Raw genomic sequence first — 11,908 nt, 5'->3', positions numbered from 1 at the left:
ATTGAGTACATAATTGCACCGTTCCTCATATAATAATCTCTTTGAAACAGGGCACCATGTACACCTTAGATTCATGGAAAATAATTTTGAAGCATGTTCAGTGATATCCGCATTCAAAGCATTGAGTTATAATGATTCCAGAAGTAACGGCTTAAATTTCTAGCAAAACATGGTTTGATACACTTTCACAACTTCACATGGAGAAAGCTCCCTCATAAGTACAATAGTTCCAAGCTATGCAGCCTAAAGATGAATGAAATAATCCTAGCAGAACCTTATGGTTCATAACAGCTTAATCAGTTGTAAACCATGTACGTGGGTGTTGCACTGAATTTCTTGTATCCCTTGATGACTTTGTCCACTGCATCAAGGAAATCTTTCTCTGTCACAGATTTCCTCCGTGCTCGGATGGCAAACATGCCAGCTTCAGTGCACACGCTCCTTATTTCAGCTCCTAAGAGAGAAACTCATGTCAGAAAACCAATGTCATAACACACCCTTGGCATAGTGAACAAATAACAAACAGCAATGCCTTGCAAGACTATCCATAATAAATGGTTCTTACCAGTGCAATTTGGGCAAAGTCGAGCCAAAAGTTCAAATCTTATATCTCGTTGGCAGTTCATTTTTTTTGCATGGATCTTAAATATCTGTGTCCTACCATCCACATCTGGAAGGCCAAACTCAACTTTTCGATCTAATCGTCCAGGACGTAACAATGCAGGATCAAGTGTGTCAGGCCTGAAAAAGGGAGCATTGGAGCAATCGAAATCCACAACATAAGCTAGTCTATAAAACACCAGTTCTATTTCTAAAGTGAAAAACAAGGTTGTTTAAGTACCGTGAGTGTTGTAACAACATCAAGCAGAAAAATGGCCCTGATAGTAGGTAACCAACTTAACCAACCTATTTGTAGCCATTAAAACTTTTATGTTTCCTCGAGCATCGAAGCCATCAAGCTGATTTACAATTTCCAACATTGTACGCTGCACCTCATTATCACCACCAACACCATCATCGAAACGTGTACCTCCAATTGCATCCACTTCATCAAAAAATATAATACACGCCTTTTTTGAACGTGCCATCTGCAGCAAATTGCAGTACTAGTTAGACGATAAGTGTATAATTAAAACTATATGAATAAAAAAGAGAAGTTATGAAACTGCTGAACATGCACATTTAGTAACCTGGAACAGTTCTCGAACCATCTTAGCTCCCATACCAATATATCGCTGAACAAGCTCGCTCCCAATAACTCGAATGAAGCAAGCATCAGTTCTGTTAGCCACTGCTTTAGCTAACAGTGTCTTACCTGTCCCTGGAGGACCATAGCAAAGGACACCCTTAGGAGGATCAATTCCAAGCTTCACAAATTTCTCAGGATGAAGCATGGGCAGCTCAACAACCTGGAAAGACAATCAAAATCAGTAAGGCATACATACTAAATGTATCTAGTTAACTAGTTCTAATATCTGAATGTGAAGTCACTAATTATGTTTTTTTGTTATTTGGATTCAAAGAAATCACTTATTATGTTGCACATAATGTACACCAGAGAAAGAAATATAACAGAATGAAAAATAACATGAAAAAAATTAATGCTATACGCACTTCCCGCATCATTTGAATATGCTCCTTGCACCCACCAACGAGTCCAAATCTTCTGTCCCACTTTTCCTATTCCACTCTATACTCCACCAATAAATACTTGCCACGTGTTCACCTAATTAATTAAATACTATTATTAATTAATAACTGTAGTATTAATAAGTCAATAATAATAATATTTAATTAATTAGATGAACACGTGGCAAGTATTTATTGGTGGAGTATAGAGTGGAGCAGGAAAAGTGAGACAAAAGATTTGGACTCCCCACCAACATCATTATATGTCACATCAGGCTTTTCCTCCACTGTCATCAAGGTCACACTAGGATCAATTTTTGGAGGCAAGGGAATCTGTATACGATGTCCACTACCGCGATCATCAACTCTGCAATGATAGATTGAAGGTCAATCCAAATATAGAAAGAGTACAAGTTCAGTTTCTTTAATACTATCCATCTCACAGGTATACAAGAAACTAGCCTAAATGTCTTTCATTGCTACTGTCCAACAGCATATACAAAGTATCATATAAATAGAACTTTAATACAAAAAAGTAATAAATGACCTCCCCTTGGCAACAAACTCCATGCAATTTATGTTGAAAGAATGTATAAATAGGGAATAACCAGAGAAGGTTGCAAAAAAATACAAAATATTTTAGTAAAATCTGAGAAGGTAACAAATAAGAAACTCACCCCACACGCATGCCTTCTTCAATGTCAGTTGGGGAAACTGTGTCACCTAGAGCAACAGCATACTGCAGTCAATAAATTAGAATTATATCAGATCTAATTGTTACATGCATGACTAAATGAGTTAATAAACAAAATTAAGATTCAGGCTCAGTATGTTTAGGCTAAAAGCCATGTCCATATAAAATCCCACCATCTGTTTGCAGGGCATAAAATATAAGACACGGAAGCAATTCAAAATGCAGATATCATTAGAAAACATAGTTGAACATTTAAGTTTAAAAACAAAAATGTTTCCCACTTGTTCATATTTCAACAAAAGAAAAGAAAAGGCACTGATAGGGACAATGTAAGCTTAAAAATAACTTGAAAAATATGAAAATAGATGGACAAAACTTGAAAAATGGTGGTATTAGTTTTGGTGGGTGAAGAAAAATTTCATATTTCAAACACCTCCAAAAAAATGTACTACATGAGGTGAAGGCCAAATTGAAGTATACCTTTCCAGGATAACAAAAATCTATAACATATTTGGCATCTTCAGTGTTTGGACTGATGATCTGTGTGCATCTTGCCACCTGGTTGACAAAGCAAAGAATTCTTCTCAGATTGTTACAAACACTTTATTGCCAAAGAGAACCTTATATAAGCAAAATACACACCTCCAGAGGCTTCTCCCTCAACAATTGCTGGCCAGATACTAGATCCCACTGGCTTGGCGCAGCTAAGCCAGTGTCAGACACCTTAATACCTATAGAATAGTGCAGATCAACATTATGATTTCACATATTCGGATATTTTTTTGACAGCCAGCCCATGCAGTGAAGACATTGAACAGAAAGAAGCCAAACACAAAAACAAGATACATATAGACCATGCTGTAACACACAAACATGATATCGAAAAAAGAATTTGAGACACACTCTGATAAGTGACAAGAATCCAATGTTCTCGGAGAATCATTAATAGGCAATCAAACCAGGAAAAGCAGCAACCAAGTAAATAGATGCTAGAAATTATTAAAAGGAATTGATGATGCACATAAAATAATACATATAAAACTTGGTTATCATACTTCTCTTATTAGTAGAAATCAAAGCCATTCATCATACACTTAAGAAAAAGATGGCAGAGTGGACCTAAGAACATATGCAGAGAGAGCAAAACAACAATAGTTTGACAATAGTTCATCATACACTTAAGAAAAAGATGGCAGAGTGGACCTAAGAACGTATGCAGAGAGAGCAAAACAACAATAGTTTGACAATAGTCAGAGCCGCTTAAATATAATTTGCAGCCTAAGATGATAACTTACCTTTTTATATTTAAATATCACTTAAATAATATTATTTAATGTCTTATATTAGCGGCACTTCAACATAAGTATTTAAATCTTTTTCTTTAAGATTTAAAAAAAATCATAAATGAGTATTTAATTACTTCTTGTGATTGGTGACACTTCAATTTGTAAGACCTATGTAATGAATTTTGAAATATCTCTATTCTCTAGCATTAGTCAATTCCCCTTCTTAATATTGGAGAAAAAATGTTACGTATTTTTTTTTAAAATAAAAAAATAATATTAATAAAAAAAAAAAAAAAAAAATCATGGCCTAGGCCAAGGGCCAGCCCAGACAGTAGTACTACACCTCTCATATAGTCATCATAGTGTTATCACGTTGAAATCTTTATTTTTTTAATAAATAAAAAAATGTGTACAGCCACCTTAAAAATATAAATAAATTCTTTACAAGTGAAGATCAATAACTTCAAAAAAATTGTTTAATTAGTTTATCAAAAAAAAAAAAATTGTTTAATTAATAAGAGAAAAGGTGAGGCATATATACCACACAGATCATTGACGTTCCTAGCCAAGTCCTTAACTTCTTTCTCTACTTTCTTGATACTTGTATTATACGGACCCAGACCCTGCATAAAGGGTTAACATTATTACATATAAAAACAAAATCCCCAGCACATTCACACTCATAGTCATAGTTGAACAAAGTGAAAATCATTAATTCTCAAGCTAGAGTATTAAAACATTGATTAATAATCAAAATGCCCAACTGGGTTACAAAGAATAGTCCTCCTGTAAGATTACAAAGTACAAAAGATCAAATTTTTATAGTTTATATCATCATTGATTCATTGAAAGCATGTTAGTTGTAAATTAAATGTATATAAAAAGGTAAGTAAGCCCTGCATAAAGCATTAACATTATAATATATTATATAACTACATAATCCTAAACACATTCACATTTGAACAAAGTGAAAATCGAAGTCCTCAAGCCAGAGTATTAAAACATTGATAATTGATCAAAATACCCATCTGGGTTACAAAGAATAGTCCTCCGTTATAAGATTACAAAGTACAAAAGATCAACGTTTTATAGCTTATACATTTATTAATTATCAAACACATGTTAGTTGTGAATAAAACTAGATAAGTAAACCCCAGAGTGAGACATTAGGAGTACACATACATGGGTCTTGAGGATAGCTATGTCATCCTCGTCGAGTGGGATAATATTTTCTTCTTTGAGAACATCTTCATGGTCTAGAGCCATTGATTTTCAGAGTGCAGATGATGTGTTTATGTTTTCTTGTGAGTGAAGATTGAAGAAGAAGAAGAAGAAGAAGAAGAAGAAGAAACTGATAATTGAGATAACCTCCTCTGCAAGCAAGCTACTGAGTTATAGCACAGAGAACCTGAGACCAGAGTCCGCAGGGATCAGCATCAGGTGCAATACCTAGGGTATTGCAAGGGTGCAATACCTCAATTTCCTTTACAATTTTTTTTAACTTTTTTCACTTTTTAATTTTAACTTTTTTATTCTTTTTTAATATATTTTATTTAATGGCTGAGATTGAAAATTGCTTTTTCAACTTTCAATCTCAGCCTTTAATAAGCTATTGCACCAGGTGCAATACCCTAGGTATTGTACTTGATGTGAATCCGAGTCCACAGCATTAGACTACAATTATATAGGGCACGTGCTCCGTGTCCGTTTCGGACATGAATTAACTAAAAATTTAATTACATAATTACCCCTCATGGGGTTTATTTATCAATGTAGTTTTAATTTTTAAGGCTATGTTTGGTTGGATGAATGAGAGTAAAATAGAAGGAAAGAGAAAGGATAAACAAAAAGAAAAAAAAATATGCGTTTGGATGTAAATGAGAAGAGAAAAGAAAGAGAGGAAATATATTTTACTTTTATCCTTTTAAATTATAAATTAATATGACAATAACAATAACAACAAAAACAAAATATTAGTCCCAAAAATTGAGATCGACTATGGATTCTCGACAAATTTGATTGGATTGGCCATATGAATAGGAGACTCCCCAACAATTTTCTATATAATTGGATCTATTCATAAGAAAGTAACTAAATTTTACATAGACCATTAACATACCGCAACCATCCTCATTTACCTAGACTTGAGATCAATTGTGAACTAAATACATAATACTAAGCACAAACATAAGCAGTGTTTAAAATTACAAATGAATAAGGATATAAAAGTAATTTCACAAAAAATTCAAACTTTTCAAGGGCATAAGAGCAATTTTTAGAATTGAACAAATGGTGGGTCCCACAAAAATATTTTTCCTCCAATTTTTCTTTCTTTCCTCAATTTCATTTTAACCAAACAAAATAACTCTTTTCTTATATCTTCCCTTCCTTCCCCTTCCATGTAACCAAACTAGCCTAAAGTTTTCCTTTAGAGAACTATAATATTAAATTATTAATACATGAATCTAATGCAATACATAAAAGATGTTGACATGGCATGCAAATGTGACACGAGGGAGTGACATGGCACAAGACCAACCAACCTTTAAGGGCTATTTTCACATGTCCCAAGTGGCTATAGCTAAATCGGATATGTGCTAAGCTTATTGTAGTATTTGAAATTTTGAGGGAGTGATATGCACATTTTAAATTTTAGATTTTTTTTTTTTTTTTTGAGAAACAATTTTAGAAAGTTGTTAGAAGCGGAAAATTAAAATGAATTATAATATTTTGACTTTAATAAATAAAATTTTTAAAAAATTGAAATATATATATAAACTCAAAATTATTACGTAATTTAAAAAAAAAAAAAAAAAAGTAATTGTTCAGGCATGGGTCGGGTACTTGGGGTCCGTTACTTCTACCTCAAGAATTAAAATCCTTATAATACTAGTAATAGTAAAAATAGGCAATAGTTAAAAAGTAAGAAGCAAAAACCCTAAACCCCACAAATTCTCAATTGTCAATTTGCAAGCAAAGTCCTGAGAGAGAGAGAGAGAGAGAGAGAGAGAGAGAGATCTCGGAAAAAGGAAAGGAAAATATGAATTACTCTCACATTTGAGAAATCCATTTCCTCAGGAAAACCTTTTACTCAGCTCAAATTTCTTCTACACTTAGGTTTTCTTTCTCTCTCAATTCGTAGAAATTAGCGCTTGTTTACCAAAGTCACTCTTTTTTTGGGGGAAAAAAAAAAAAAAAAAAACAGAGCTAAGGAATTTGATTAATCTGATACCCGATCAATTAGCCTTTGCGTTGTTTTGATTCGGAATTCGATTAATCTAATACAATACCAAAAGAGAGAGAGAGAGATGGATTACTCAGCAGGAGCTGAAGAGAGAATGGTTTCGGAGAGAGTGCAACAAAAACTTCACCAAGTCAATGTAGCCGCTAAGGAACATCTTTCTCCTATTCAAGACCATGTCAATTTCACCCTTCAGGTTCTACTTCTCCCTCTCTCTCTCTCTTTCTTTGTATGTATGCATGTATGTGTATTATTGTTTTTAGGGTCTTCTTTTGGGATGTTCAGTTGTTTTTATGAGGTGGGTGTGACTTGTCTCTGATGGGTATGAGTTTAATGTTGTTACTGCTGTTTGGTTGCTTAGAAATTGGTGAAAATACAGATGGTAATAAGTTCAATTTTTTTTTTTTGGATTTATGGACTTTTTGGGATGTTCAGCTGTTTTTCTAATGTGGGTGTGGTTTGTCTCTGATGGGTATGAGTTCAATGTTGTTTATGCTGTTTGGTTGCTTAGAAATTGTTGGGAAAAAAAGATGGGCATAAGTTCAATTTTTGATTTTTATGTGTTCATGGACTTTTTGGGATGTTCAGTTGTTTTTCTGATGTGGGTGTGGTTTGTCTCTGATGGGTATGAGTTCAATGTTGTTACTGTTTGGTTGCGGAGAAATTGGTTGGAAAAAAGATGGGCATAAGTTCAATTTTTGTTTTTTAATGTGTTTATGGACTTTTGGGATGTTCAGTTGTTTTTCTGATGTGGGTGTACTTTGTCTCTGATAAGTATAAGTTCAGTGTTGTTTCTACTGTTTGGTTGCTGAGAAATTGGTGGGAAAACAAAAGATGATGATGTGTTGGGTATTGGGTTCTGAGAAAAAAAAAAAGGAAAATTAAACTAATTTAAATTCCCAAGTCTTCAACTTTATGTGTGAGACAGCTGAGTTCAATTCAAAATATATCTAGCACAAATGTATCATTGTTTAGCTCAGCTTAACGGTTTAGATTTCAATTTTTAAATTTTTTGTAGGGAAAAAAACGTTGTACAAATGGGTATAAATTTTTAAATTTTAATGTATTTATGGACTTTTATGATGTGGGTGTAGTTTGTCTCTGATGGGTATAGGTTCAATGTTGTTTCTACTGTTTGGTTGCTGAGAAATTTGTGGGAAAAAAAGAGAGAAGAAGATAATGATGGGTTGGGTTTTGGCCTTTTGGGTTTTGGCTCTTTCTTCCTCTTTGTTCCTTTTGCACTTCTTTTCTTACAATGAATTTCTCAATGATGATTGATGTAGCAAGCATACTTCAAATGTGCACATGAGTGCTTTGATAGGAGAAGAAGCCAAGATGAGATAAGCAATTGCGTAGAAAATTGCAGTGTTCCAGTTGTTAGATCTCAACAGATGGTTGAGAATGAGATGGCCAAGTTTCAAGTAAGTTGTTTTTCTTTCCTTTTGTGTAATTATTTACTTTTTATTTTGCTTCTCTAATTGATTCCATTTGTTTCGGAGGGATTTATACCCTGGGCAAAATTTCTTGCCAAGAAAAAATTTACAAATATTCAATTTTAAGAAGCTTTGTTAATAGGATGTTTTGTTGAATATGCATTGAGTTTCCACAAACCAAAGACAAGGAAAACACTTGCTTGCCTTATCAGGGGACAATTTTCTTTCTGAACAAACTAAGTTGAGATTTAGGGCTTATGTGATTGCTTTTAATTGTGGATTAATATTATTTATCATAATTGAAACATGTACAATGAAATGTGATCGTTATTATACTCACTGTCCTCTTCTTTAAATTTCCACAAACTGAAGAAAAGTAAAATACTACATTACCTTTCAGGGGACAATTTCTTTGTTAATAGACTGAGTTGAGATTTAGGGGTTATATGATTTTTTTAATTGGGGCTGAATATTTATTTATCATAATTGAAGCATGTATAAATTTGATTATTATTAGCCTCATTGTCCTCTTCTTTAAATTCTTTTATAGTTTGTTTTACATTTGATCTTTCTTTTCGGCTTTAATTGGTTTTACAGAGTCTCATATATGCTCAGTCCTATATTTTCCGCTTGATTTTCTTGAGGATTTGAAATAGTTCAATTTATGGGGCTCCTAGACTTGGTTTTTGTTTTAATCTGGACAATTGAAACTGTCAAATCATATGATTTTCTTTTTTGTTGCAATATATCAGGGATTCAGGGTAATAAACTGTACCTTCTTAAATGTTACTTGTCATGATGTGGAACCATGTGCTACTCCTTTTTTGCATTGATAATATTTGCTTGATATTTGGGGAGTAATATAAGATAAGTGGAAAGTCTGTGGAACTAGTGGATTGTTATTCTTAAAACACCTTTATGGGACAACTTACAAGTTTCTAGATCTACATTTTATTTGTTTTATTTCCAAATTGATTGAAGATAGTCCCATGTATTTGCATCTCTCTACCTCCTTTCTTCTTTGCATCACCACAACCTTCATGGAAGTACTTAAGGATATCTACACTTTACATTGACTTCCCCCCATTATTGGATATGCTTTTGTTTATTTCTTTCTTTTCCTGACCCTAGAATCTCTTCTATTGAACTGTAAAATTCCTTTATGGTTCATTTGGATAGAAGTATTAAAAAAAATTATTTCGATTTCAATTTCTAGTTTAAATGGCTTGAATTAATATGGGGGGCAATTTTTTTTTTCCCTGTTGATGAAATCTATGGATGGATTTGAGCTTTATTAATATGTGGATTTGAAATGATTAGATATAAAAATGTTAATTTCAAACCTGCAACATACCAGTGTTTTTGTTAGATTAAAACCTCCAAAGCTTAAATCATCTTTTTTTTTTTGATAAGTTCCAAAGCTCAAATCATCTTGTGTAGTTAAATTCATATAACGCAATTTATATTAGCAACTGTTCTTCAAATCCTTGATTTTGGATCCTCAAATCTAATTGCAACCTTATTTGGTGTATGAGATTCCAAATTAAATGTGATCAAATGTGATAGATGGTTTATTAGCTCAACCTTTCGCTTGCAGTAGACTACCTAATGGGATGAGCCAATTACCAATGGCCGGGTTTCAATATTTAGGATCTTGTCTAGTTTGACCTTCAGTTGAATTTCTAATTTTATTTTCTGGTGACTAGTTGCCACCATTTTCATTCATGAATGATCCATAAGAATTAATTAGGATTATTCTTGTTATGATTACCAAGTACTTTTCTCTTGACTCAATTAGACAAATTGTGTAACTAGAAAATAACTCCAGGTGACAATGGGTAGGTACTACCTCCATTGCAAATTCCTGACGTTGAGTGGTTGCACCATTTTTAAACCTGGCAGTATTAATGGTCTCGCACCCTTGGAATCTATTTCAGGGAATGTTAATTGATAAGAGGTCTTAGTTTGCTTGCCTGATGGTTCCTCTTACAACAAAGATGTAATCACATCTACCTTCTAGAGTTGTTGATATTAATCTCAAAATTGAAACTACTGTTCAAGAATACTATGAGCATGGAAAGAAAGTTGTTAATTGTTGGATAGAATTTATTTATCAAAAAAAAAAAATTGTTGGATAGAATTCAGTTTTTCCCAAGACATTTTAAGATATTCTACAAGCGAGTGAGACAAACAACAATTAAGCTATTTGGTTTTCTTCTAGGGAATATTCTAAAATATATTGTAAACATTTGTGTGCCTTGCCAATTTTCCCTTTTGAACTTATTAAGCTGAAGTTTTATGTATGAGTATAAGTATGTGTTTTTGTGTGTGGGCATGAGCATGCCTGCTAAGTCATTATATGTATTTAAGTTTGCAGAATATTTTTCTTTTCCTGGCCGTTGCTGAAGAAATTTCTCAATACTAATAAATATTATTCAAATATTATTTTATTGGATGCAGGAAAAATTGAATAGATCGCTGATGGTTTGCCAAGACAAGTATGAGACAGCTAAGCAACAGAGCAAACCCGGTGCACTAAATGATTTGGAGTCCTGTGTGGATCAATCAACCCAGGACGGCATCAAGATGCTGCCACATCTTTGTGAAAGGTTGAAGGCTGCCTTTTCAATTAGTAATTCAATGAAAGAGTAACCTTATTTTAATCACATTCAAATCCTTGGAAACTGAAAAAGATAATGGTGAAGGATATTGAACTCTGTTTTGCAATTCCTTTTTAGGCCTCAAGACCAGTCACTAGTTTCATATTATTTAAATTGCAGTCAACAATTGATGTTTTAAAATACTCAGGAATTTTAAGTGTCAGTGTCATATTTTTGGTGACACTGAATCATAAAGAAGATGTATGAGTGAATAATATACAAATTTAGCTCAAAACAGATTTATATGGATGGCTGGAAATTCTTCAGATGCGCATGTATTTTGATCTCTGAATGATGACCATAGGAATGATGGAAAACAATGGAAATCTGCTTGTGAACTCAGATATAATATTAATTTTTTGTGATGCAGGACAAAGTTTAGAGAAGCTCAAATGGGCACTTTTTCAAATAAGCTAGTTTGGGTTGTCTTTGCAAACAAAATTAAAATGCTGCTTACAATTTTTGATGGATGAAAGATGACATCTAATTTTGTAAATACAGATGCGAAGTTACATAGATAGATGGATAGAAATATCAAATATGATTCATGCAAGAAATTTGAATATGTAAATATGGATATAATGGTTGCAGGGGCTGTAGAAAAACAACTACTTGCACAATATTTTCATCACCCCCAACACGTTTCAGCTAAATTTTTTAATCATTCCTAAATTCAGTGTGTAATGTTTCCTAGGCTACTAATATACCACATGTATACAGGCAATAATTTCAAATTTGCTGAAAAGGTAGAGAATTAGAACGCTTCATTTTGACTTTATTTTTATTCACCCATCATGGATTTTTCCAACTTTGTCAATTGGAGAAGTAATAACACTCACAAAACTATAAGTGAATTTCCTTCTCAAACTATAAGTGAATTTGATGTAGGTGAAAATAAGTGCAATGCTTTCTTTAGTTTAGATTCGAGAAGATGGTTTTCCACTTATCAAGTGATTGGCACACCA

General features: G+C 33.0%; 2 protein-coding genes across 2 annotated transcripts; one reads left to right on the top strand and one right to left on the bottom strand.

Moving 5' to 3' along the window:
- Positions 1–240: 240 nt before the first annotated feature.
- On the bottom strand, positions 241–4,875 carry LOC112034354 (26S proteasome regulatory subunit 7). The gene is made up of 11 exons (XM_024067173.2): positions 4,792–4,875; positions 4,151–4,232; positions 2,966–3,054; positions 2,804–2,881; positions 2,307–2,368; positions 1,885–1,996; positions 1,615–1,674; positions 1,191–1,409; positions 907–1,088; positions 566–741; positions 241–454 (listed from the first exon to the last, which is right to left on the bottom strand). Exons 1-11 carry the CDS (start codon positions 4,873–4,875, stop codon positions 297–299), a joined length of 1,302 nt encoding a protein of 433 aa, XP_023922941.1. The 3' UTR covers positions 241–296.
- A 1,673-nt stretch (positions 4,876–6,548) lies between these two features.
- LOC112034356 (uncharacterized) lies at positions 6,549–11,209 on the top strand. Its single transcript, XM_024067174.2, has 3 exons — positions 6,549–7,046; positions 8,134–8,271; positions 10,744–11,209. Exons 1-3 carry the CDS (start codon positions 6,918–6,920, stop codon positions 10,933–10,935), a joined length of 459 nt encoding a protein of 152 aa, XP_023922942.1. The 5' UTR covers positions 6,549–6,917; the 3' UTR covers positions 10,936–11,209.
- Positions 11,210–11,908: the final 699 nt, after the last annotated feature.

Source organism: Quercus suber, unplaced genomic scaffold (genome assembly GCF_002906115.3).
Source record: "Quercus suber isolate HL8 unplaced genomic scaffold, Cork oak 2.0 scaffold_11, whole genome shotgun sequence".
In the NCBI taxonomy this organism is placed as follows: Eukaryota; Viridiplantae; Streptophyta; class Magnoliopsida; order Fagales; family Fagaceae; genus Quercus; species Quercus suber.
Note: the sequence above shows the minus strand (reverse complement) of the source record. Positions and strands in the feature narration are given on the sequence as shown.

Coding starts and splice junctions, on each gene's coding strand:
- LOC112034354 (XM_024067173.2), bottom strand. CDS start 4,875: ATGGCTCTAGACCATGAAGATGTTCTCAAAGAAGAAAATATTATCCCA. Junction 3,055..4,150: donor GAACGTCAATGATCTGTGTG/GTATATATGCCT, acceptor ACTATTCTATAG/GTATTAAGGTGTCTGACACT. Junction 1,089..1,190: donor TGGTTCGAGAACTGTTCCAG/GTTACTAAATGT, acceptor AATTTGCTGCAG/ATGGCACGTTCAAAAAAGGC.
- LOC112034356 (XM_024067174.2), top strand. CDS start 6,918: ATGGATTACTCAGCAGGAGCTGAAGAGAGAATGGTTTCGGAGAGAGTG. Junction 7,047..8,133: donor ATGTCAATTTCACCCTTCAG/GTTCTACTTCTC, acceptor TGATTGATGTAG/CAAGCATACTTCAAATGTGC. Junction 8,272..10,743: donor ATGAGATGGCCAAGTTTCAA/GTAAGTTGTTTT, acceptor TATTGGATGCAG/GAAAAATTGAATAGATCGCT.